This window comes from Mugil cephalus, chromosome 1 (genome assembly GCF_022458985.1).
Source record: "Mugil cephalus isolate CIBA_MC_2020 chromosome 1, CIBA_Mcephalus_1.1, whole genome shotgun sequence".
NCBI classification, from domain to species: Eukaryota; Metazoa; Chordata; class Actinopteri; order Mugiliformes; family Mugilidae; genus Mugil; species Mugil cephalus.
The window spans coordinates 43,245,301-43,272,013 of record NC_061770.1 but is presented as its reverse complement, the minus strand read 5'-3'; the positions used below and the strand labels follow the sequence as shown (position 1 = coordinate 43,272,013).

At 40.2% G+C, this 26,713-nt stretch overlaps 1 protein-coding gene across 9 annotated transcripts in view; it reads right to left on the bottom strand.

Annotated features, from left to right (window-relative positions):
• elavl2 (ELAV like neuron-specific RNA binding protein 2) overlaps positions 1 to 26,395 on the bottom strand; it is a 29,543-nt gene extending 3,148 nt beyond the window's left edge. The window contains exons 1-8 of one of the 9 annotated variants that reach the window (XM_047595661.1): positions 25,957 to 26,395; positions 14,236 to 14,326; positions 12,845 to 13,085; positions 7,295 to 7,398; positions 4,677 to 4,830; positions 3,028 to 3,253; positions 2,319 to 2,357; positions 1,930 to 1,986 (exon numbers count right to left, since the gene is read on the bottom strand). In XM_047595661.1, coding sequence (XP_047451617.1) covers positions 1,930 to 1,986; positions 2,319 to 2,357; positions 3,028 to 3,253; positions 4,677 to 4,830; positions 7,295 to 7,398; positions 12,845 to 13,085; positions 14,236 to 14,307 — 893 coding nt within the window. In that variant the 5' untranslated portion in view covers positions 14,308 to 14,326; positions 25,957 to 26,395. Of the gene's footprint in view, positions 1 to 1,929; positions 1,987 to 2,318; positions 2,358 to 3,027; positions 3,254 to 4,676; positions 4,831 to 7,294; positions 7,399 to 12,844; positions 13,089 to 14,235; positions 14,327 to 24,631; positions 24,778 to 25,956 lie in introns of those variants that run through there. The other 8 variants (XM_047595642.1, XM_047595670.1, XM_047595651.1 and 5 more) reach the window with 8 other exon arrangements.
• Positions 26,396 to 26,713: the final 318 nt, after the last annotated feature.

Below are 26,713 nucleotides of genomic sequence, written 5' to 3'. Positions count from 1 at the left end.
TCCTGTTTTGCTGCCTTAAAAACAACTCCTGGCTTGTTTCTGCTGTATGTTTTGGGGTCACTGTCCATCTATACTGTGACGTGCTGTCCAATAAATCTCGGTGTATTTGGCTGAATCTGAGCAGAAAGTATATCCCTGTATTCTTTAGAATTAGTAGGTTTTATTTGACTGCTTCTGTCTTCTGACACATCAATAAACACTAGTGAACCAGTGTTGTTGGAAGCTCTGCTCATGTCATCACTGTGGCCACCATGTTTTACAGAAGCTGTGGTGTGTTTTGGATCATGAGCCTTGTGCACAATTCTTTCTTCCCACCATTTTGGTTCAGGTTTCATCTGTTCAAACTATGCGGTGCTAGAACTGGATGGGCATAAAGTCTATAAAGCCCATATTGATTATACAACTGTATCTTGAACATAATTTGGTGAACTGCAAAAATGACAAAAAGTGTGACACTCTCCAGCTATATATGAACCTAACTGCACAATAGTGGCACCACTCTTCATATTCACACCACTGGACAAGCAAAACTCTTCTTTATATGTGACAGAAACCATCAGCTTTTTACAGGTACTTTTAACCTACCTACCTGACAGCAGCACAAAAAGACAAACAAAAAAAAAAAAAACAATAATTTGCTCCAAATCAAAAACTAAACAGACACAAACCTAAGTTACAGTTTGTGCCTGGCCCAGAATGAAGGGGCCCAGAAAAGCTCTGGCCTTTGGTAAATGTGGCTTTGCAGTTTTAAGAAACAAAATTCAAAGTGCATGGAAAGCCTATGAATTATTGCAGCAGGTGTCACATAAGATTAGCTGCTCCAGTTGGTCTCTCAGGGAACATCTACTCTGACAGGTGTGCTCCCAGCATCAAGGACCCGGAGAAAGATTTGGCAACGAAGACGTCAGCCAACGAGTGAACGAGGCAGAAGAGAAATCACACGGCTGTTGTTACCGGTGATGGGTCTTTGAGCTTTCAGGGAACTGGACTTCAATCACACTTGAGGAAAACAGTCTCATGAAAATCAACTTAGACAAACTAGTATCCTCGAGAATCCTGAAAGATGTCTGATGCAACAAAGTTTAAAACAGGACAGCGCTGTCCATAATAGATCAAGGTACGAATAAGGAGCTCAAAATACAAGTATGCAATTTAGTGCAATAGCAAGTAAGATTGTACAAGTCTGTCCTTTGGTATGTAGACAAGCAGTGTCGACAGTGCTTTAATCTAGACATGTCGTGACATTACATATAGATTAAAGCACTTCACTGCATCACTGTCTCCAACCTTTCTAACATTTCTCTCATTCCATGTGAAATAATTAGTGCAAATTAAGTTTGAAGCACAAAGCTGAGCTCACAGAGCTGCACACGAGGAGGCAAAGAGCAGGTCACGTCTGGCGAGTATAACACAGGCTGCAGAACTTCACACTCTGAAGTGCAGTTCTAGATGTGCAGCGTTCACAAAGTTACTCACCTATTGGTTAAATACAGTTCTAATGAAATAGCTCCAATAGTAATCAAAATTGTCCTGAGACGTTTTACACAACCCAGAGCCCAACAGCCCCACAGCACAGCTATCTTTGAAACGCAGTTAGTGGAATATTAAAAGTTAAACACCTCCAGAGAAATGGTGGCTTTAATTATCCCCTGAGGTTTCACTAAATAACAGAAGATGAGGAGAGCGAGGCGTCGCTGCAGGGACACCAGTCAGACCACAAATGGTGAAAAATGTTGGAAATAAGAGATGGAAACATTTATTTGATTCACCCAGTAAAAGGTGGAACAAGGTCATTGTTAGTGGGTCTTGTCATGCATGCCATTTACAACAATGCGATTTCCCCCTTCAGTTAATATTGAGACCAAAGATCCACCATCAACGGAATAAATGTGAGGGAAAGGTCAGAGGAGCAGGTTTTCTTTATAACACCTTCCACTGGTCTCATGTGAAAAGCATACGAGGCTCTGGCCACGTCCTTCTCTACTCCTACAACACACACACAGCACATCTGCTAAACATAAACATCATCACACGCTGTTAAGACAAACAGCCAAACCGAATAAATTCATTTTAATTTAAGAACACCAGTGCATGCACAGAAAAGCATTTTGTTTGATCAGCAATCTCATATTGAATCAGTGCTACCATAAGCAGCGCTATCCACCTACGCAGTATTGCCAAGTGCTCATAGAGGAAAACATAAACAGAGGGCAAAACAGAAAAGAAATGCATCCTAACAGCTCCCTCGTGTTAGCTTGGAATTTCCCTCAGGATCAATTAAAGCCAGCGATGAAATCTAAAAAAGAGAATCAATTTACCTTTTGACTCCATAGGCCATGTTGAGCAGATTGTCCAACCTAAAAATACAGACATTAATTTGAGTATAAAGAGACCTTTTTAAGAGGTTGATGCTTTTTGACAGGATGACATAGATGAGTAATCGTTCTGATATCATGATTAAAGCGAGTCCCTAGACTGTTAGGTCCCTATTAACCTGCTGAACTTGTTTTTCCAATACTCAACCTACACAACACAGCCATCAGGAGACAGAAAAGGTTTCAGGCTGAAAATCCTGCAGCTTAAACAGCACATTACCGTCAACATTCAACTCCTGCAGACACATAACCCTGAGATCAAACTGATCTGGAAATTAAATACGATTAATTCGTATGTTTCTTTCCGACTGTCACAAGCTTTTCAGTCCATCCACTGAATTATCCACTAGTACATTGCTCATCTAATTTCCATATCTGTCAAAAATCTGCTCATATTCAGTTGTGTCGTACGCTTACGTCTGCAACAGGAGGAACACAGCAAAGTTAGGAAATGTGAATACGGGGTGAATTATTCTGCCTCGAGTATTGATGAGCTCCAACACAGAATATTTTCATAATACTGCTGTGAGACAATTTAAATGCAAATTTCAAAAAGCCTCAGAGGGCCAACAGAATCAACATCACTCGCAGTATTAACTAGACTCTAATTTATTTGTTAGGCGTTTTTTTTTTTTTGGTGCGGCCCTTTTACCTGAAGCGTTGTGCCTGCTGTGCGAGGGGTCCTGGGTACCTTCGATTGGGCGACTGATAGAGCTGGGACAGCAGCGCCTGGCTGGTCTTCTGGCTCGGATTGTTAGCAAACTTGACTGTGATGGGTTCAGTGGCACCAGGCGGCTTCTGACAGTTCAGACCCTTGATGGCCTCCTCCGCCTCAACTCGCCGGTCAAAACGAATGAAGCCAACTCCTCTGGAAACGCCTGAGCAGAGTACATCAACTAAGATTAGAGGATATGTTGAAGAGCGGTGAAAGTAAACACCAATGATCAGCAGTGACACAACTTAAAAATCAAAGGTCAAGGAAAATGTATTATAATAATAAACAGAGGAATGCGCAGCCAGGGATGAAAATACCGACTTATTTTTGATCAACAACAACCACCAACGGTGGTTGTCTCTTTGTATGATCCACAAATGTCACCAGAAAGCCAAAAGTGACAAAAACATAAGAGCATTCGTTTAAAGACGACAGTAAGAGCTGATTTTCTAGGCAGAGGTGGCGTGTTAGCAGCATTCACAGCCTACATTCATTTTCAGAGTAGTTGGATGAGCTACTCTTCCCCTCAAATACATTTAAAGATTAATATTAAGTTATTCCTTTAACTTATTTACGTCTTCCTGCTCTCAAGACACTCGTTCGTGTCATTTCTCTCTTGGTCTTGTTCCTTCCTGTCGCCTGCCAATGAGCCTTGAGTTTCAGAGCCAAGTCCAGAGCGTGGTCCAGCCTCCCATGTTCTTGTCGCACACTGGCCCTTTTGATATTCGTTACCCGTTAAGCACATTTATCTCAGTCCTAATGCTTCTGAATTTTGTATGCTTTCCAGTATGCAGTGTTTGATTGTTGGAGGATTTTCAGATTTTGTGCTTTAAAAGCATTTCGTCCTAATTGCTACTGTATGAAGAGAAAGGTTTTAGAAAGCATGAGTAACTTTGGTTCAAGTGTTACTCTGTTACACTTGTGAGCAGTAACAGGTTGTAATCCAGCTTTGGACTTTGGTGATTGGGTTTCCCGACAACTGGATAACAGATTGCTCCATTAATACTAAAGCAAAACTGAAAGTGGCTTCTCTAGGAACAAGTGGTTTCATGTTTGAAAAATAAAGACATGCCGAAGGGAGTATGTGTTTCAGCAGCACACAGGGACAGACCCATTGGGAAATATCTCAGTGAGAGATTCTGTTTATTAGCGTTTCATAAGGGCTCTGCTTCACCATGACAGTTGAGAAATGGATAATGTAACTGCTCTAAATGCATTTCATTTCTCCCCATAAAACAGGCATGTATACCTCAGGGATGGGAAGAGAAAAGGGGGGAAAAAGCAAAAGAAAGTAAAGTGCAGGGAGAAGTGAGATTGGAGCAAAAAGAAATTATGAAGCATTGAGTCCTGCTACTTTACACCCATTTTTATATTTCATCTATGCATATTTATGAACACCTCAAGTGGAAAATTGCATTTTGGGGAGCCTCATATCGCCACCTCTGACGCATTTCTCAGGCCTGGCTGTCTTTCTGTTAGGCAGTCACAAGATAAAAGGAGGGAGGAAAGTAGCAAACTAGAAAAGGAATGATAATAAAAAAATAATGACAGAGTAGGTGGGGTGGGGGCTGTCATGTTCTACTCACCGGTCACCTGGTCCACCAGAATGCGTGAGGTAATGATGCGTCCATACTGAGAGAAGAGCTGCTCCAGTTCTTTCTGAGTCATCGTCTTTGGCAAGCCACTGACATACAAATTTGCATCTCTGATGGAGGCGGAGCTTGGACGCGCATAGGAAACCTACGAGCAGAGACGGTTGACACCATGACCTTCACTACATTAACATTACATGCAGGTTTTTAAAAAACGTACACTAATAAGCTCAGACATCGCCATTACAATTTAAAATCGGGTACTGATCGGGTTCAGCCTACCACAAAAAGGCCAGATGACCCATTTAAAGCAGGGAGAATGAAAACTTTTTGAGCCCAGCGTTGTGACTCTTCCATCGTCAACTTCTGATGAAATAAAACTTTGCATATACAGCTACTTGTATAAAAACTGGTTGCATGCGTCCTTTTTAGATGGAAAAATAATTGCTATCATTATGTATGACTCAGAGGATAATAATTCTATAGGTCTGTTTAGACCCAAGGAAGCAAATACCGACACAAATGTGTGCGTTCATAACAATGACCAGTGAAATATATATGATAATGACAATTTGGTTCATGTGGATGAACCTGAGGCACAGTCCATCTGGCAACTTTTATATTTCAACTTCCACAAAAGTTGTTGTTTATCCCAAAGCTGTGGGAGTCCATCATGTACAGCCAAGAGGAAAATGTGAGGAGAAAATAAACTAATGGAGTTCCTGGTAAGAATTAAGATTAGTTTGAGTTGTGGAGAAAACAGGCACTCTACACACACATGCACACACACAGTCAGTGTGCATGCTACAGCAAACATCTCTGCAGTCACTGGCTGTTTGTAGCAAGTAAACACAGACTGCACAAATACTCCACAGCTGTTAAATTCACACAAATAGAGGGAAAACTAAAATGTGCTTCAGTTTTACCTTAAGGGGGAAAAATAACAAAAACACACTAATCTCTCTGAGGGTACAGTGACTGGTTTTGTGGCACATTTGTGGGACAAAATATAAGAAAATGGTGATTAAAAAGTCCTCAACCCTCTTCAACAACAGCACTTATTTATCATCTTCATGAAATGTATTTGTCAAACCATTTTTCCCCCCCTCAGGGCAAACGATGGCTCTCCTCGGCTAAGTACACAGTGACAAATTAGCCTTTCCAAAGAGTTCAGCATTTTCTATAAATCATGACAGAAACGTTTTCAGCATTAGTCCAGTCCAAAGAGCTCTTATCCAAAAATAAGCTTAACCTGTCTTGAAAATTGGTACAGACAATGGAGCAGTGTGACTGCCTCTTAAAACTCATCTTGGCCGTTCTAATCTCTGAAGTCAAAACATTTCTGGAGAGTCTCCAGCAGCAAGCTGTATAAATATGCAGCATAAATAAACATTTACCCATGAATGGGGTACCAGAAATCAGAGGGGGAACCAACAAATCATCTACCAGGTCAATACATCATTACACCCCTGAGTAGTCAGAAATTCATTTTTCCTCCATGCACCATCCCATTTTTCAGTCATGTTGACATTTATCCAATAAGATGCAGGAACCCAGATAGGCCAAAAACACTGGAGCTGATGTAAGAAGTATTTGAGGAAGATTTGTAGAGGAATGAAATAATCAGAGAGACGGATGACGGGGTTCCTTTTCCTTTATCTACTCCTGACTTAACTGTGACTTACCTGAACAGAATGGCTAGATGATCCAATAACATTTCCCTCTCTGCAACACTATGAACGGATTGTATTAAAACAAAAAACACAACAACTCAATTCAGTCTTTCAAAATGTGCCCAGAGATGAGTAAGAGCTCCACTTGACGACCACACCTTGAAGCTTGTTCCGACCCTGAACAGAAAGCTAATGAAGTGAGAGTAAAATCTACAGCTCTCTGCCCACAGCCAGGAGACCCCTGCCTCTCCCCACCTCATCCTCCCTCCCTCCCTTCTAGCCTCACCTTCACATTCCATTTGATGCTAATATTTGCAAAGTGTATTCCTCTGCCTCAGTAGGGTCTATTTGCACTTCAGACAGAGCAGCTAGAGAATTTTGGATGTGCGATACATAAAGAAATGTTACCATGATCTACTTGCAGAGGTATGAACGGAGGCACAGAGACATAGATGTGTTCTTTTTGGCTCATAGCTTAAAAAACCTGGTCCCATTCAAACCTTAAAACGTGTTTCTGCACATGGACATTTTCACTGATACCTCTCTGATACAAGCGGCTGGCTCCTTTTAAGGCCCATATGAAGAAAAATGATCACATCTAATAATCTGACTGAACCATCCATAAATCCTGCAGCACTATATGAAGCAAATGAGTTTTCCACCAGCACATTGACCGCTACACTGCCTGATGAATGCTAATGGCAGCTACCTCCCTGTAAAGGCATACAGCAGTGCTACAGCACATGCAACCATAGAAACAGTTCTGCTCTACTTGAGGTCCAAGCAAAGCCGCCTGTGCCCAGATTAACAATAGGCTCCCTTTCCACCCCACATTGCTCTAGCCTCATTATGCTGCAACTCCAACATAGAGAAACCTGAACAGCATAGGGTGGATTTTTACAGCTGCTCATGAGCGGTAACAGACATGCGACGTCTTACCTTGATGGTTTTGGTCTGAAGTCTCAAGCCATTTAAGGTATTGATGGCTTTTTCTGCATCCTTCGGGTCCACGTAATTCACAAATCCATAGCCTAGGCTCTGGCCTGTAATCACAAGATAAAAAAGAAATGCTTCTAAACATCACACTGACAGCATACTCCCATAGCAAATATAAGTAAAATGATTTGATCAGTCAACATCATCTGCGAGACATGAAAACTACAGTCTTTATTTCTCATCTAGCAGGACACACAGTCTGTCTTTAGTCCGTTTCCAGCAAATACCTATTTAATGTCCAACCCATGTGAATTCTCAAACCAGCTCATTGACAAACAAGTTCTAAATTAAAAATGACAAGCAATCGGTCTGCTTTCACACCAACTCAATACATGACACAGACAAGCAGCTGAAGCTCAATGTGTTCCCCTCCCTCTGCAGTTTATCTCTAAAATGTACAATAGATTGACACCCACTCTTTATGTGCACAGAGGCAATTCAATTTCCTCCGCCCACACTACCGGGTTTCTCCGCAATTGCACTGCCGGTCAAGTTCACAGCTCAAGCACAAGCAGTTTCAGCATATTAATACAATACATACATAAGCAACCACAATTTTATCTCAAAGTTTATTTCAGATTAGAGAAAAGTTAACAACCCCCTTATTCTCTGGTGATGGGGCTCATAAGTCTCAATATAGTTCAACTCACAGCCCTCATTCAATTGTGTTTGTTTGTTTTATAGCAATGTGATTACATTGTATAAGTGTATGGAGCAAAAGATTGCCTCTGATTAAAAAAATATATTTTTGCAGTATGAGTTCAGACCATGTCACCGATAACAGAAATGCATAACTGGAAAAATAATAAACAAGTCCGCTATCAACTGCAGACATTTACTCAATAGGGAAAAAAATCAAGTTAGTTTCAGCTACTGAAATACAGCGAGTGGAGAACAAGCCTGACGGACACATCGGCTAGAGGCCGGGGTCACATGGAGACTGGAGACAGGTCCTTTATCAGGCTGCAAATTGCACTCATCAGCAGACGAGGCAGCAAAATAAGCCGAGTCACTAGTGGTGTTCAGTGATTGTTTTTAAAAAAACTAAACAAAAAAGGCTCCGTTTCATTTTGTTAAGCAGCATAAAAACTATGCATGTATTCAAACTTGGATACGACAGCGTTTAGGCTCTTTTGGCTTCGGACCAACAGACGTCTATCAAGAGTAGCACAGTCACAACCTGCGACTCCTCTGCCTCTGCTGTCCACACTGTGAATATAGATCTCTTATCAAGCCTGTGTTATTGTGTGTGTGTTATTGTGTGTTTTGGTTATTGTGCGTGCTATTATGTGCATGTGTCTGCTGCTGCCATATTGCAGCTCGATTCTGGGCAGTTCAAGCTGTAGAAAATGCCAGATATTTGTGCTGGTTTTAGATTCTCTAATGAATGAAACGTTACAACCAAGAAACAAAAACATTTCACATGTAATAAGTTAGATTCTGCTGCTCCCCATGTTCAGAATTTGAAATATCACCGTTAAATAGTCCCTCTCTTAAATCAACACGAAGCTACAAAAGTGACTGTCAACGGAGGGGAGGAAAAAAAAACAAACAAACAAACAAACAAACACACACATGAACTCACTTGTAATACTTCAATTATTTGGTTTATCTGGCATTTATCAGCTGTAAAATAACAAGAACCCAAAGATATATTGTTCAAAGACTGCTCTTACTCTTCAAAACCACCAGACTCCACTGACAAGACGTATTCTGCTGGTCTGATTGTTGGTTACTTTGTGTTACAGTGTGTGGCTTTAGTGTTAATAGGTTAGTTTTTATCCTAATGAATGAGTTAACAAAAGAAAAATGTTCAATAAAAAAAGACTAATGAGTCAATTTGTTTTTTTACAAAATTAAAAAATTAAAAATACAGTTCTACTATACAAAAATACAGAGACACATAACGGTCACATAGTATCTGTCTTTCTGGCTGCTCTTAGTTGGGTTTTCTGAACAGCTGAACAGCCTCTATATGCATTTATGACTCACTGCTCTCATGGGTGGCTCTGCTGTGATCAACTAAAGTTCATAAACTTAATTTCACCTTGCGTGTCACAGACCGTCGTAGCCAGGAGAAATATGCCAAGCCTTTGAAATGAATCAGTGCAAATGACACTTGCACTGAAGCCTGGAGGGCGAAAAGCCTGCTGTGTTCTGGTGTACACGAGCAGGCCAAGCTGTAAGCAACGCATTCATAAAAGGACGCCCAATAGCAGCTGCATCCACTGTTATAATGAGGAGGCCTCGTAACAAACAACTTGCTGTTTTTTTTTCTTCTTTTAGCCGTCATTAAGGAACAGAGGAGACATGCTGGGATATACTTTCAAACAGAGAGCAGCACTAGTGCTGCCCATAGTGGGAGGAAAGTGACAAAGACTAAGCTGCTTCTGCAGCAGAAGCCAAAGCGTCAACATTTTAAAGCAAAAAGGAAGCGCGCATCTCTCTGGTGATTACTTAACATCTGATGTAGCACCAGTACACAGATGTAGGCTGGCTTAAATCCATCGCCACCGGGCCGAGGCAGAGACAAAAGCAACGTAGTCTGGAGGGGATGGGGTTGTATGTAGGACTGAAATCAGAGCACCATTCCTGAGAAACGACTTGGAGGCTTTGAATAAAATTAAGGGCCCGTCTTTCCTAAGAAGGATTTTATTTATTTTACCTCAGCTGTTAATTATACTATATCTAACAGCACGCTGGTTAGAGACTGTTAATGTACAAAGACGACCATAAATCTATTATCAGACAGAAACTATAGCTCCACTGTTGGCATACATGCATTTTTTATTTCTGATTTTTAATTTGTTTTATTATACAGTTACCTTGGGAAAGAATATTTCTTTAAGTGTTTAAGTGTTGTCTTGCAACAGCTGGAGAGAAAAAAAAAAAATAACTCACCCTTTCTTGCCGGCTGCATTTTTATTTCCTCAACAAAAATAAAACTAATAACTTCAAATCAAACAGCCATTGGCGCCGAGAGCTTTTGGTTTTTGCTGTAACAGACCTCAGCAGGACACTTTGTTTTATTAAAGATGCTACTACGAGAGCCATCCACCATCCAGTCTAGTAGAAGAGCTTGAAAACCAAGTGAACCTTAGTCTCTCACTCAGATACACACTTCATCTATTAATGTTCGTAGGTCTTTAGATCACAGGTCACTTAAAGTATCTGACTAAATTACAGCGATATGTTTTCTTGCTAAAAAGCACAAAGCGGTTGAGTTTTATTACTTGCTGTATTAAAATCTACAGCTCAACTTTCATTTCATGTACGAGCTGATTTCAAAGAACTTCCTTCGTTCAGTTCTTGCACTTAAATTACTTTGAGTGCTACGTTCACACTTGCTTGACTAAATATGCAGCCCATCAAGCCCCGTTTATGTTCAATCACCCAAGCAGGCTGTGCTTAACACTGATTTTAAACAAGGATCACTTGTCAACTCGGCTCAACCCATTTCACACGCCAACAATCAAATGCATTTCTTGTATGCATGGCTACACAAGGGCATTTATCCCATGCCAGACTAAACACTTGACAATTTTCATCATCGCTGCATGCAAAACTTCTAAATTCAGTAAATACATAATGAGGCCCCCCATGCCTTCTCTGGCCACAAACATGCCAACCTTGGCTTGAGGTCTTCCCTTTTCTACCATTTATTTCCAGGGTCATAAAATATGAAAGCTCTGGTTTTGTATATAGTTCTCCAACTGAGTGAACACTCAGCACCGTGTAGTTATAGAAGCAACGAGACAAAACGGTTAAACTCAGCGTTTTTTTTAAGAGTACGCACTGTCAGAAGTTATAAGCAGAATGCACCAAAGATGCATTCAATTTTAGGCATTCACGTACTCGACCATTGGACTGTGTTGAAGAAGATGGAGAGAGGCAACCTTGAACAAGGCATCAAGAATCAGGAATACGGCAGCCATGTCACACAGACCATAACAACGAGTACAACAGCCTGAATTCCTCTGACATCCACCGAGTCAAAAGAAACCGAACAGAAGGGTGTGTTTTCCAGTAACTCTACCTTTCTTGCTGGTTCTATATTACATTATTACTATATTATTATATTTTAGGGCTGTCAAACACACAAATTAACGCAGATTAAAATATCCCATCAATGTGAAGCACACATTAGTCAGGCTAAAGCACTTGGGCTAAAGCATCAACTAGCTCGAGACAAACCAAGACAAAGATTCCAAGAGGCTGACAAATGTCTGGCCACTCCTGAAACCACTGTTCCCTGTGAGAGACTGTTCTCAGTTGCAGGCAACATTGTAAATGAGCAGTCGGCTCTCCTCTTGACAATGTCAACAAGTTAGTTTATCTTAGTAGCTGGAACAGAGCCACGTTAATGTGGAGAAATGTTTGTTTAAAAAGAGACAAAAGGCCAAGTTGTCTCAAGTTGTTTTGGTGAAACTGGTGAAGGTGTTTAATAAACCTGGTAAGTGAATATATATTCCTTTCTTGTATCTGTTTGTCCAATATATCAATATTAACAATGACTTATATGTAAATGCAATTAATCTACAGCAACCCTGAGATTAATCTGATCAAAAATGTTCAGAGTTTGACAGCACTTGTGTGTGTCCTATTGATGATGGGAGAGTTGGAGAGTCTCAACACTGCCCAAAGCCTTCTCCAATGATGTCTCATGCTCCCTGAACCAATCTTTCACTATTTGAGCCCCATGAATCCGGTCATTGTCATATTGGAATATGCCTGTGTCATCAGGGAAGAAAAAACATCCATAGATGTAATAACCTGGTCATTCAGTATACTCAGGTAGTCAGCTGACCTCATTCTTTGGGCATAATGTTGCTGAACCTGGACCTGAGCGACTGCAACAACCCCAGATCATAGCACTGCCCTCACAGGCTGGTACAATAGACACTAGGCATGATGGGTTCATCAGTTCATCTGCCTCTCTTCTTACCCTGATGCCCCATCACTCTGGAACACGGTAAATCTGGACTCATCAGACCACATGACCTTCATCCATTGCTCCCGATCTTTATGCTCCCTAGCAAATTGAAGCCCCCCCCCCCCATTTCTTCTTCACATTTCTTCCTCTAAGACGATGGTTCCTCACCATCCTTCTAGCTTTTAATAATGCGTTGGACCAATCTTAACCCACTTTTAGTAGTTTCTGCTTCGATCAACTTGGATGTTTCCTCTGCTTGATTCATGCCAATGATTTGATCCTTCTCAAACAGACTAAACTCTTTTTCACAACCACAGGATTTGTCCTTTGACATGGTTGTTTAAGAAATAAGAAGCTACTCATTGCCAACTCATCAGTTGGGGTTAAATAACTTGTTTCCAGCTGTAGTAATTATCCAACAGGTACCTGGAAGTCTTTCAACATGAACGCCTTTGTATTTATTGGGGGGTAAAAGGTCCATCATTTGATAATGAATTCCAAACACACAAAGAGGAAATCACATACTGCCATTAACCAAGCATAGCAAATCAAATAATTACCTGTTATCTTGTCTCGAACCAGTTTGCAGGACTCAATTTCTCCGATGCTCCCAAACAAGCTCTTCAGCTCCTCTTGGGTCATGTTCTGAGGCAGATAGTTGACTATCAAGTTAGTTTTACTGTCCTCTATGCTCCCTGACTCTACAGGTGAGGAGCAGTTGTTTGAGATTGTTGAGGGACCGTTGCTTGTGTTGTTGCAAGTTGGCCCATTGGACAGCTGTGTTTCCATGGCAGCAATTACCTGCTAAAGAGACAGAACAAAAGAATCTAGTCAAAACCACATGCAAATCGCACAAAGGCAACAAAAGAGAAAAAAGTAAAAAAAAAAAAAAAAAAAAAAAAAGGACGCTCTTCAAACATTGAAATGTGTGATTTTTAAACCCAAAAAATAGTTACTTTTTTTTTTTAACCTCAACACAAAACAGCCAGGCAACCAAGCTGTAGGAAACATATCAAAGTACTGACTGTCAAAACGATTCTTTGTGCCGTAACGCCATGTTTTTTTTATTATTATTGTGCATTACCATAATTTAGTGCAGCCTTGTGGGACTAACATTAGCTTAGCTTTTTAAAAAGTAGACGCTGCAATGCTGTGAATGTCAAAACCACAGAACAGATTGAAGCAGGATTTCAATTATGTAAATTTGTGACTTTAGCATTGACGTCCGTTGAAACGTTAAATCTTATATTACTTCCAGAGATCAAATTAAAAAAAGACTGCACAATAAATTCCTTATCTGGTATTCATGGTTATTTTTGGGAAGACAGAAGAAAACTTTATACTGAGAAAGCAATGAGAAAGTCTATTAATCTCTCAGCAGCTCAACAATTTAATGGACATTAAAGTTACTAAGTGGTGCCTTAAACATATCTTACAAGGTTAAATGTGGCAAACCAAAGTCAAACGTTTAATTCTGCAAAATGAACTCTGCAATGCCAACCCTAAAGCAGCACAAAATTTGCAGCCATCGGTACGCTAGCATCGAACAACAATCCCTAAACAATATGCTTTGAACTCAGCGACAAATTAATGTATGAAGAGTGATCCTTAATTAACAGAGTCACCGTGTGCAGAAAAGGAAAGTCAGTGAAATCAAAACACCATCTATGTTTTTCTCCACACTGTGAGAAATATATCAGGCCATAATGCTTTTTAAAAAGGTAAACTCATCAGATTAGACAGCGGCAGACAGTTTTAGACCATACCAATACAGCTTTTCATGCACACTCCACCCTCCAGAAAAATGTCATCATTTAACATGTGATTAATTGGTAATGAAAGTCAAAATATGCCTGGGAGCAAACGTCATTGGTATGGCCTGAGACAAAAAAAAAAAAAAAAAAAAAGCAGGCCATGTGGCCAAATGATGGGAAAATAAAGTGCCACAGACCCCAGTCCAAGGCTCAGGTGCCCACGAACCACTTCTAAGCAGAGAAGCCACATCGCACAGTCTGACTGCCATGTTAGTTTGGAGTTGCCGTCTGAAAATGTGGACACAAAAAAGTACTTCATGTTAGATCAACAAGAACAAAAGCAACAGTCAGAGATGATCACATGTCATTGTTGGGGGGGAGGGGGGAAGGGAAGGAGGCTACATTTTTGAACTGGCTGTCCATGCAGATTGGATGAAGCCAGGGAGAAGCAAAAGGCAATGTTTCTCTTAGTCACAATTCATCTACAGCAAGGACAGAAAAGCAGAACTAAGAAGTGCAGAGTGTTCAGTCGAGATAGAAACCCGGCCAAAACAACAGGGACAATAAGCATGAGGAATGGCAATTAGCAAAATGGATGAAAGTGCTGCACAAAGATGCTCACCGGATCAAATGGACTGCTAACACATCCAGCAACTGAGCTCATGCTTAAACTAAGCTGACACATTCCAGCATTTGTTATCTAGGCCACACACACACACACACACACACACACACACACACACACACACACAAAGCTAAAGGTGCAAATATCCACAGAGAAATAAGCTTCAAAATTACTTAAACAAACTAGTTCACCAAGATCAACAAGCAGCGCAGCAAAAAGACGACGACAAAACCAAGACTTCACTGAGGAAAACAAAGGTTTAAAAAAAAAAAAAAAAAGCCAAGCCACAGCAGTTCAACATCCATCAGTGTTCATTTTACCATTCAACAATAAAAACAAATATTATCTGCAGAATGAGAACGAGCACCACATTGATCCGAGTTAGCATCATAAAGACAAATTTAATTCAGTAAACATTAAAGATTTGTGTTTTTACAGGAAACCTACCTATTAAAATATGAAAAAAATAAAATGTCCACTGTTTTACTGTGGATATTTTTATAGTAACATCAGAGGAAATTAGATTTTAGGTTTGATTCTGTGAAACTTCCTTCATAGATGACTGAGCATTTAGTGCGCCATTTGTCAATTTTGTTCACTTCACTGTTGGTTGCATTTTGTAAAAATGTCAACCTGCCACAGCTCAAACATTAATTGATTTTCTCTACTCAAGCATTGAAAACAGCATAGCAATTGACAGGCAGACAGGTAAAAGCCAATAGATCGGATCAATATTTCTTAGTGAAGCGCCTGCAAAACTGTCAATGTGCCATTTTTTTAATGTTTGACCACACTCGTCCTTAGAGACAGACGGTGTGTGAATTGGAAACAGACTTTTAATTTCTACCGTCTAAAATGTGCTCTTTTTTGCCATTACCTTCACAACAAAAATATACTTTAGTTTTTAAACCTTGTCCCTCTGACTTCCACTAACGTGTCAATTATACAGAAGCCTTTTCATTTTTGTTTACCGCTATGTTCAATGGAAAGATTGAAGATCAAGTGAAAAGTTCATACTAAATGATGGTAGTTCGCATTCAAGTATTTTCACTACATTTATTACATGTACAGTAAATGAAGAGAAGCTATCAGTAGGAAACACATTCATCAAATCTCCCTCTAATTTTAAAAACCTTTTATACTACTAAGCACTCGCACATTAATATTTAAGAAATATCAGACCCTCTTCTCATGGGAAAGGAGTTAAAAGTACATCGAAAAGGTCTGTGTCTATATAAACTAGATTTGCCACAAACGCCTTTTCTCTGGGGACTAAATCTCTTGAGGTGGTCTAGAAATTTGGGAAAACCCCAGCACAGAAAATTAATAAATTAGTAACAGTGATTAAGATGTCATAAATACAGATGAACGGACAAATCGCAGCAAGCAGCTCACTGTCAGTCAGATCAAACAGCTGTACAACAGCCCTGGATTCTCAATTAGAGAATAATTATGACCTCATCATATCCAAGTGTGAAAAGCTGGAGGTGTACTGTGTGATCAGAGTGACTGCTTGACAAAAAAAAATAAATAAATATACATAACAGTGTTATTCATGTATACATTAAGAAATGTTTCTGTTCTGTCCTAGATACATGCGCAGACCAAGTGAGAATGTGTGTTTTATTTTCCTCTTACTGCATAAAAGCGCACTAAACACTCCCTGAGCATTCACACCAAAAGCCTGAAACGCCCCTAGGACGTGTTGGCTACATCTTATAGACAGTTTTAGTAACTGGCAGCGCTACATTTCCTCAGGAAACTTTGGATTCACTGTGTACATTACCACCGCAAAGACCAGGGTCTAACTTTAGCTCAGAGGGAATTATTTTACACGCACTCAAGTACAGGCAGTTTTAGAGGTTGGGCTTACAGTGCTGCAACATTTCTAATTGGTCGATACACATCATCTCATCTTACAGTCAATCTTCACAATACTGTTGCTTTTAAAATCAGTCATAAGTGACCCCATTTCCAAAGCATACCGTTGATGCAATAAGCGTGAAGGGGAAGGACACCCACCACATGTCCTTCACCTCATATCCCAATAAAATTGTTGGTCATTCTCCAACATTACCGTCACCAATGGGACTTCATCAGGTTGTTGTGTAGTTGCAGGTAAAACAGATGTTGCTGCCTTTTCTTTTGTTAAATTTCTACATTTTGTTTATTTAAAAATACATCTGTGAACTAATTTGCCTAATCCTTTGCAAGGCTTAGGTGGAAACACAGACAACCAACGGTCTGAAGAAACAACTCTAAATCTTGTGACTATAATTCCCAGGTATTTTAGGTAGAAACGAGGCTTGTATTTCAGGCCTTTTCTTTGCCACCCGTTCTCTCACAATGTATATCACTCCAGCCATTAACAGAAACATTTATTTTCATATCCGTTGTCAGGTCCACTGTGCTATAAATTCAGTGACTTATACTCTGCAGCTCAGTTGTCGATGTACGAGAGGTGAAGCAAGAGGCATCTGAAAACACAGCATTCTCAGCTGTATGTTAAATCATCCTGTCACAGACGATACGCTCATCCCATTGTTTCCAGATATCTGGCAGATTAGAATCCATGTGTAAAATGCAGTGGTGCACAGATCACTTACGGGCACATTATGACAGGAGAGTATACAGTAGCAGCCTTACTAAGCGGTCTGCCATTTCATAATAACTGAGCTTAATGACAAACTTGTTCCGTCTTAATTCATCACAACTGTTGCTCTTGTGTTACACGCCTATTATCGGATTTCTCTGGCACATAATTGGACCACACCCCTCTCCCTTCCTCCAAAATCAAAAATCCTCATCATGTTCATTTTAGAGACATCCGTTTTATGACATTTTAACAACTAAAAAAAAAAAATAAGATCAGAAAAATGAGAAATGGCACTGCTCCACTGATCAAATTAAACAAATCTTAATAGTGGAATTGTGAGAATGAATGCCAGTGTCGAATATTTTCTACAGCGAAAGATGTGTTCAAGCCAACATGGCTTGCATGTTGTGCAAGACATCTGTGGGTTCATATTTTCATTAATTTATGAAATACATCCAGCCGTACTGTAATGTTTTCAGGCTTCTGTATGTACTCAACATAATCTGCAGTGCCAACGTTTCACTGAATAGCTGCAAACACATGAGTCATTTGATTCACTGGCATGCCCCTACACCAAGGTCAAAACCTGCAGTGGCTACATAACCGAGGCAAAAAATAGAAATTACAGCCACGCAGCAGCAGATTTTGCACTTTACCACAGATACATCTGACAATACGAAGGAAAAACTTAATGGGTGCATGGTTGTGACATGGAAGATAAATTACGGCTTCGCACTTGTGATCGGCGTCGTACTCTCAGTCCAGTGAGAACAAGTGTCACCAGCAACCTTTGCATTTATTTCATTTAATAAATTTAATTCTCATAAGAATTACCAATAAAACATCAGTATTTTTGAAGTTTTGTCAGTGATTTAATCTGTTGACGGACATATTCACCACGTTATTTCACGCATAAAGACTCAAATGATCCAGAACATTAACCATATAACACAATATATTGATGAGGTGACATAAAATATGACTGGAGTACAACAGGCCACCATTATTGCGACAGACAGGAAACCTGAGCAGCATCCCATGGTGAGAAAATATTCCGCCTATTATCTTCCCATATTTTCTGTGACTCGGAGAAGAAAATTTGCTACATATGAAGAATACTGAGCACAGTCGTGGTGTGTACATTATGATCCACGGTTCAATGCTGCAGAAACTCCTTTCATTGCATATAAGGACTAGTAGATATAAAGTAATGCAATTTTTATTTTTTATTTTTTAACTCAAATTGTACTTTAGACAGCAATTTTGCAAATGTAAATATCACACTATGGTTTCATATTTCAAGACAAAAGACAATCACTGTCTTCCACTGTTATGGATTATATAGGACAAAACTACGTGACAATTTCAATTACATTTGATTACTGCCGCACACTAGAACCGGCTGAAGGATTCTGGTCGATACATAAATCTTGGTGTTAGATTAAGGTCTCCAACACCACTTGACCCACAGAGCACATGAAAATGTGCCATCAGTTTGCTGCTTCAAAAGATTAAAGCACTAATTGTGGCGAGTACAGTCAACCCTGACACCATACACACTGCACGCTTTCAAGTTGCAGAAGGCTGAGGTTTTGAACTTCCCAGGTCAACTAAACCCCCCTTCTGCTCTTCCCATCTGTTATTTGTGAACCAGCTTGTGACTGCAAGACATTTTTTTTTTTTTTTGCATCTTTGCTAATATTACAGAGAGGACACAAGGACAGCATTTAAAAAGAAACACTAAGGATATTCAGCCAGAAATGTTCATTCTAAGCAGTTCTCTAGTGCACAAACAGGCCCTCACATGTGTACATTGTGGAGTGATGAGGAGGCCAAAAGAGAACATATTGTTGTGGGAAAAAAACGGACTTACTTCAATCTCCATTTCACAAATTTCACCTTTTATTCCAAGCACAAACACTGGCTATTGTCCCATTTGAGATAGTGCCACAAGGCAGAAATATTTCATTAGATAAACACTTGGAACAGGAAGCTTGGCAAGACACCACCTCCCAAAAATTTCCGTGTGCAGCCAGCCAGCAGCCTCCTCTTAGTGCAGAACGTCATGTTCCCCTAGAGGCTTTGCCCCACACTTTTCATCAGAAACAAGACCCAGATAAAGGACACAAGGTTTGCATCGTGTTTTCTTGTTTTCTCATCACTGCTGAGACACACCCATCCACAATTTTACCCCACAACTGAAGGTGTATCGTATTTAGTTAATGCTACTTTCAGATCCGACAACCTTCTTTCAAGGGGAGGGAAAGCTCCACTCCCACAGTGCTGTTTTCAAGAAAATTCAGAGAAGAGAGCACAGCATTTTTTCAGGGAGTCAAAAAATGCAGCAGGGACAAACTATAGCTGGTTATCTACCTTGTAAAAAAATAGCAAATATCTTCTCTGAAATGATGGTCGTCAGGGACCGGGGTATGTGAACATTGTACTACAAAGGAAAAATAATAGGGTCACTGTTTGATGTGCTAATAATGCAGTTCAGACTTAACATTTACGAGTATTTTAAACAAAGCATCTTTTGTGCATTATTTTTCTAGATAATTCCCAATTTACCAACTCCTTAATAGCAATAATAATATTAATAATAGCAAAATAGCGCAAGAATTCGTGGATTAGGCTTTCCACAAAGAAAGAACTGCTTACTCATTTAGTTGTTGATGAACAAACGAATGTAGCCAATCGAGAATTAAAAAGCTCTTTCAGATCCAAATCAAAATATTCCAACTGATGGATACCAGTCACGATGACCACTCGACGATTCTCAGACTGACATTTTAGTTTCAATTTGATGGTACTGCATTCCACATCAGTCGGCTTGAATATTTATTTTTTAACCTCCATTCCTGAACACAGCCGTTCACACTTGACCAGTCTCGGTGATGATATAACACACTGTGATGGATATGTATTACTTCAAGATCTGCTGCGGGCACCCACAACATTCATTATGGGCAAACGCAGTAGAATAAAGCTTCGACGTTTAGCCAATGTACTCAATGACTATAGAACTTATTTAACTTAAACCTGAAGGCAACGTCGAGTTCAGCGTGTACCGATGTGACACTGAGCACTTAGAGTGAGGAGGCACGAATCTCTGCTACAAGCTCCTCGGAGGATTAAATTGACCAAGTATGCGTGACAGGCTGCAGAGTAAAGAAGTCCAGAGTGCACATACTGACATGCACAACCTGTCCTTGAAAACTAAAAGCCCACAAGTAACAGTTCAAAATATCCCTCCTGAAAACACAGATGTCACCCATCTGCCCACCCTAAACTCAAGGTAGATGCTAGAAGATAACAAAGCTTCAGACTTCATGTACCGTGGTGAGAAAAATAAGGTGCAACTTCATGGATCCCTAGTGACGTAAAAATCTTTTACATTTTTCAAATGATGGTGTTTTCTTTAAAAGATGCACCTCTCACACACAAATCTACATCAGCAAGCAAAGCTGCAGATAAATTTGCAAAGTTCTCACTGTTGCCTTCTTAGCGACACCCATAAAAGGCATCTAGGGACACATCTATGTCTTCGGACGACCCTTAACTGCTTTCCATGGAATACAGTAGCTAGTATTTCCCTGCAAGCAAGTGCAGTGTTTACATTTCCAGGCCGACACCTCTGGGTCTACGTGGTTCACTGACAGAAGCCTATTCAGTCGACTGCACTCCAGCTGATGGAGAAAAAACGGGCTGCATTATCTCAAACAATTCATTTTACATGTAAATATATCCGAAATACAAGTGTTAACTTTAACAGCTCAGAAATGGCTTGAAAGCGAGGGCTTGGTTTAGTTTCAGTCATCATTTCATACCCGTCCAGTTTCTGACCAGCGTATAAATTAAACTAGGTTGATCTGGAAGTCTGCTGTAATAAAATACAGTATGTCAGCAAAGTAGAAGAGAAGCAAAATGTAAAGGTCTAACAAGGCAAAACGACAAGATGCTGTGCTAAATGCTGCATAACACACACAAGGAAACCAAATCTGCATTTTATTCTGATCATTAATAAGTGTGTAATTTTTCCATATGTCGGCTTCTACAAACAACTGCACATTTAACCAGACACATATTTCATGCATGAACCTGAAAACAGCACAATATGAAAATCATATTTTGAGTCCATATCTCTCCGCTCTAATCAACTTCACGTAGCTGATGAGGAACACACATGTACTCTGCATCAACTACCCCCGGGTCTAAGTTGTGCAGCTCTGCAGTCCACATCTCAAGTTTCACTGTGTCTTTGCCCTACCAGCAAATCAGCTTTCATTGCAGATTAACATTAAAAGTGAGCAAAAACCAAATCTATATAGATGTACTCTTGAATACTTTGATGAAGTTCGTCCTGATGGTGCAAAGCTACAGTGTGTAGTTGAGAATGGGGTAGTTTGCAGCAATTCATCCATGCCAGCCAGAGCATGTCGGAATAATACTGGAAAGTGATGCAATTCGGAGTTATAATTGGCAGCAAGCATCCAAAGACGAAATGCATGATTTCTCATCGGCAATTCTGGGGGAAAAAAAAAAAAGAAAAAAAAAGAAAAAAGAAAAAAGGAATAACCCAGTCGTGTTGCCAGAAGAAAAATACTCCTGAAATTTCAGCTGGGTAGTTTGTATTGCACGAGAGACTGGAACACATGTTCATCAATATTGACTTTTTCTGATATCTTGACAAGAAGGATTTTATTCCTTCTAGCTTGATGGAGAACCATAACAAATAACAGTGCGTCATAGCTTCTTTTATTCCTTTAAAGTATATACATAGAACAAGGCTATCTTAAGAAATTAAGAGACGATTCTTGCAGTTGTTTAATACATATTATTTATGAATTTGATGTTAAGTCAGAAGTACTTAGACATAACTGCAAACCATGCCAAGACTGCAGTGTGATTTAAAACTGTACTGAGAATGAAACCTACTAGACACTGACGTTTGGACCTTTAAAAATAAAACGTGCAAATTAATTCAGTATTAATGTACGTCAAAACTGGGCTTACAATTACATTCTCCAAAATAATAGCTGGAAATAACACAAAACAAACCAGAGATATGAAACTAAAATAAGTTTAAGCTGCTGGGAACTAATTTTCAGCCTCTTAAGTGTCTCAGCTGTTTGAATCCAAAGAGGAACCTGGTTGATTTCTCCTTTTTAAAAAGAAACCAAACAATACATTTATGTAAATAAATCCAACATACTCGTTTAATGTTATATGAATGAGAGTCATGAATATTTAGATAGTACTAGGCATATTTACATCTCTCATCGTGTGCCTACACACCAGTGCAAATTACCCAAATATATATTTATATGATATATAACACCTATATTGCCATGACATGGCAATCTATAAAAGCCACTGGGGTTCAAGGACGATGCTTTGCTGGCCTCCAGTAATGAGCCACACGTGCAGAGGGAGGTCCACCCTGTGGCCAACACACAATAAAGGGTCGCATGAAAACAGCCCTGTGCTACATCCACAGAGCCAAGACTAGCTCAACTGCAGGGGGGTGGTGGGGGTGGAGGGCGAGTACACGTAGAGAAGAAAGGGGGGATGGGATGGACATTTAAGAAGGACAAAGGGAGCAAAACTGCTTTTGTGCTAAAGCCACCCACTGTATAGTAACCCAGTTCTGACAGCAGCACACATTGCTGCACAGAGAACAGTGATGTGTGGCCTTTGGAAGTTCACTCGCTGTCCTGCATTTTAGTCACTCTGTCAGCAGCCCTTTATTTAGAAAGGCAAACGTGGGGGCTCAATAATACATAAAGACAACCGCTCTTATCTTGTCCTTCTCAGGAGCACAGAGGTTGTGGAAACTGGACGCCGCATGAACAGAGAGGAGGAAAAATGCCTAAAAGCAGCAGATATCCATTACCTGCTTTTGATTAGCTCTGCAGTGACACTTCATTTGAATTAAGATCTCTTGTCCTCTCAACGTTACGGATATAAAAAGGAAGATTGTGTGCCATCGCTACTTATCCAACAGTGCTCTTAAAATCAAATACAATTCAACAAGATTCAGGCACCATCTAATAAATATTAAATCTTTTTTCCTTCCACAAAGGGATGCTATATTTAACAGTGCTACAATTAATCAGGTGAACTGACAAAAGGGCCACATTTCATCCGTATATCTAGACTGTTAACCACATTTCTACAAACTTATAAATCATGTTGAAGCTAAGAAAAGGCCAAAGCTCAAGACAGTCAAGACCAAAAAAAAAAAAAAAAAAACCTTCGCCTTATATCCACTGATTTTTATCCAAGTCATGCACTCTTCATGACCAACCAACTAATGATTACTCACCACAAACTACAACTCCTGTGGCTTCTGCAGATTCACTCAATCAATATTCAAGGCTGGGTGTGACAATCATATCCACACACAAAAAAAAGCACAAAAGAAAAAGTAAACAAATTTGTTTATGCCACAGATTAACCCATCTTTCTGACCATTATTAACTTGAACAATGGCATCAACATTCAATGAGATTAAACAGTAAATTATGATAATACAGTTCTGTTAACTATATCAAAGTTGTAATATGTTAGGAAGTTAGGAATGAACATTGTGTATGAATTCACATTTTGCAGTATTTTAATACAACTTGAAATGTGGTGTAGTTTTAATATAAAAACAAAGTTTAAAAATATACAACCATTAGCCTAATATATTTAAAAAGCAACAATAAAACTGTCGTCAGGTAAGGCGTCGCTAATTAGCTGAACCTACAACCTGAGGTGGTTTAAGAGGGGGAGAGAGGGGAGCCGCCATGTTTGATTGGCTAATCTGTGGCACCTGTGCAGCTGCGAGCAAAACTCCCATCAAGTAAGGCCAAAATTAAATTCGAGTAAATTCTGCCCGACCGCGAATACTCCTGGCCCTAATGCGACAAAAGCCAAAACTGCGTGTAGCATTTAATTTCTGCCATTTCTGCGTTGGCATTAAGCGTCGCTGGTAGTTTTTTTGGCCCACCGTTGTTTGGACAACTCCCAGCAGCCAGCGTTAGCCTGCAGCTACCGGCGCAGAGATGGCTTCCTTGCGGGCTGCCAAGTTTAGTTTTTGGCTAAATTCGCAATATATCGCCGTAGTAGCTACCACCCGAATTTTTCCTCGACGCTTGCCGCCTCAAAAATTGGTAATATAGTGCGTGTTCAGTTATCCAACACCAGGCGACAGCGTGTCACGTTAAAATTGACATATTTTCCAATGAATTTTTGCAAGCACGATACCGCGCCTATGTGCACCAGCTAGCTGTCGTAACTTCTTAAAATTAGTTAAGCCTGCGTGCACCTTAAACACAATTGATGTTGGCAGTTCGTATTTTAATCCTGCTCCTTTGAGGCGTCTTACCTTGAAGTGTCGAGTTGTAGTTGCGGGTATTTATTGATGTAAAGTCAGCAGAAACGTTAACTTTCGGTCGCAGTTTTTGAGCTGCAGAATAGGGGCGGAGGCGGGAACGCGGGCACCCTAAGTAAACTAATCAGCCTATTGGCCAATCAGCGGAGCCCCCCGGTTCTACCCCGGAAATGGGCTAATAACTAATTGATTTGCTGCAGGTGCACTGCTGCTTACTGTTAAATAACGTGAGCGATGCTTGGAGCGGTGCAAAGGAAAAACACACAACTATGCAATAGCTCCCAAAAGCTGCGTCAGCGTGCCACCGGGGTCCCAATAAAGAGCGATCAGTGAAATCCAGCCAATTTACTTCAATACGATCCGCAACAATTTCAATATAAAAAGCCTTTGTTTCTATTCTAGATTTCGCCACGTCCACTGGTACTTTTGCGCCAGACCTGTGCACTTATAGATTGGCTTTAAAAGGCGAGGTGTAACCAAAACGGGGACGCTGACAAGTGCTTAGGCGTGAGAAAGGTCGGGATCTGAATCTGCAGCGTTGTTTTTGAAAGAACAGAAAGAGCAACTGTGTACACTTTCCAAATTAGACCTGCACGGAAATCCAGAAATAGCATTAGAAATATGCCTGTGATAGCAGAACTTCCTCCAGCAACTCCAAGTAGCACAACACGCAGTCTGCACTTAACCTACATAGAATTACTCCTTTTTGAGTTGCACCGAAGCTACAGCCAAATAGGCAAATTTACAATTTAAACTGATCCAACTTAAAATCGAATTAGTAGATCTGTGCAAATGTTTTTTTTTTTAATTGTCTGTATTCTAAATAACGTCCAAGTTTAGCTATTTTATTAGCTTAAATTCGGATGATTAGTTTTCTGCCTCTATTATGTCACCACTAATGTACGATTTTGCATATAAAAAGGTGCCGTTTGTGTAATATCTCCAACATTTTCCCCTTAGATGCGGCAAAATAAGCGGATGCGGTTTTCCACGTTTCAGCACTCCACTAAGGCCTGTCTTTCTACACATACAGCGGTCATGCGTCCGTCCATGTCTGAAAAATTGAGCACATGTGCGGAGACAGCCTGTTGTAAGTCCCTCGTACGCCAATTCGGAGTTGGAAAATCATCCGTCAGTGGAAACATGAATGCATCACGGCCACTTTCCCATCGCGCCTGCATGCAATAAGATAAGCCCGAGACATACAGTGACTGCACGATCTCCTCTGCACACTGTCCTCAAAGAAAGAAGAGCTAGAATATCGACTCTGGGAAAAAAATGTTTCAGTTCAATGAGCAAATGTGTAAAAAATATCTTACCGTTTCTATAAATGAAAGTTAGGGACGTCCTTAGGCAAACAATCTCTGAATGAAACACCTGGCCAATAGCTCGTAAAATGATGAATTCCGCTTTCTTTAGTTCAAACTTGGAAACATAAAAAGCCAACACAAACAAGATAAAATGAGGAAATGAAATATTTATTAAATCAAAACACAGAAATGAGTTCCTTTCAGCAAATGCATGGAAACAAAAGGGAAAAAAGAACAGAAGAAATAAAAGGAATCAAATAATTAAAAAAGCCGGCTTCTGCCTGTCTCGCTCTTTACAGGTGCGCCACACAAATACGCGACATCACTGAGTGGAAACCAAGGCAAGGAGGAGGTTGTCTTTAAAAGGAAGATAGTCCTGCCGGCAAATATATAGGGCCGTATCACAGCATGCCTATACCTCTCCGCACTCTCCGTTTCATCCATTCAACCTACACATGAACATGCATTGGACGCGGAAGTATACCCGGAGTAGCTCCTTCCACCGCTTATGCACACAGGAGCCCTTCAACGCTATTGGCTCTAACGCTGTCCTCCAGATCACAAGATGCCATTCGTCCTCGCCCCAGTCACTCAAAGCGACCGAGCGTTTTTCCTAAATATGGCATTTGAAGTCAAACATCGCCTTTGCCGAGACATGGGCAGTGCAGCAGGAGGAGTAACACCACAGCTTCGCAGTATAATCATTTTTTTTTCTTCCCTTTACGCCACAGATTTGTTTTACATCACACTGCCACCATCATCCAAG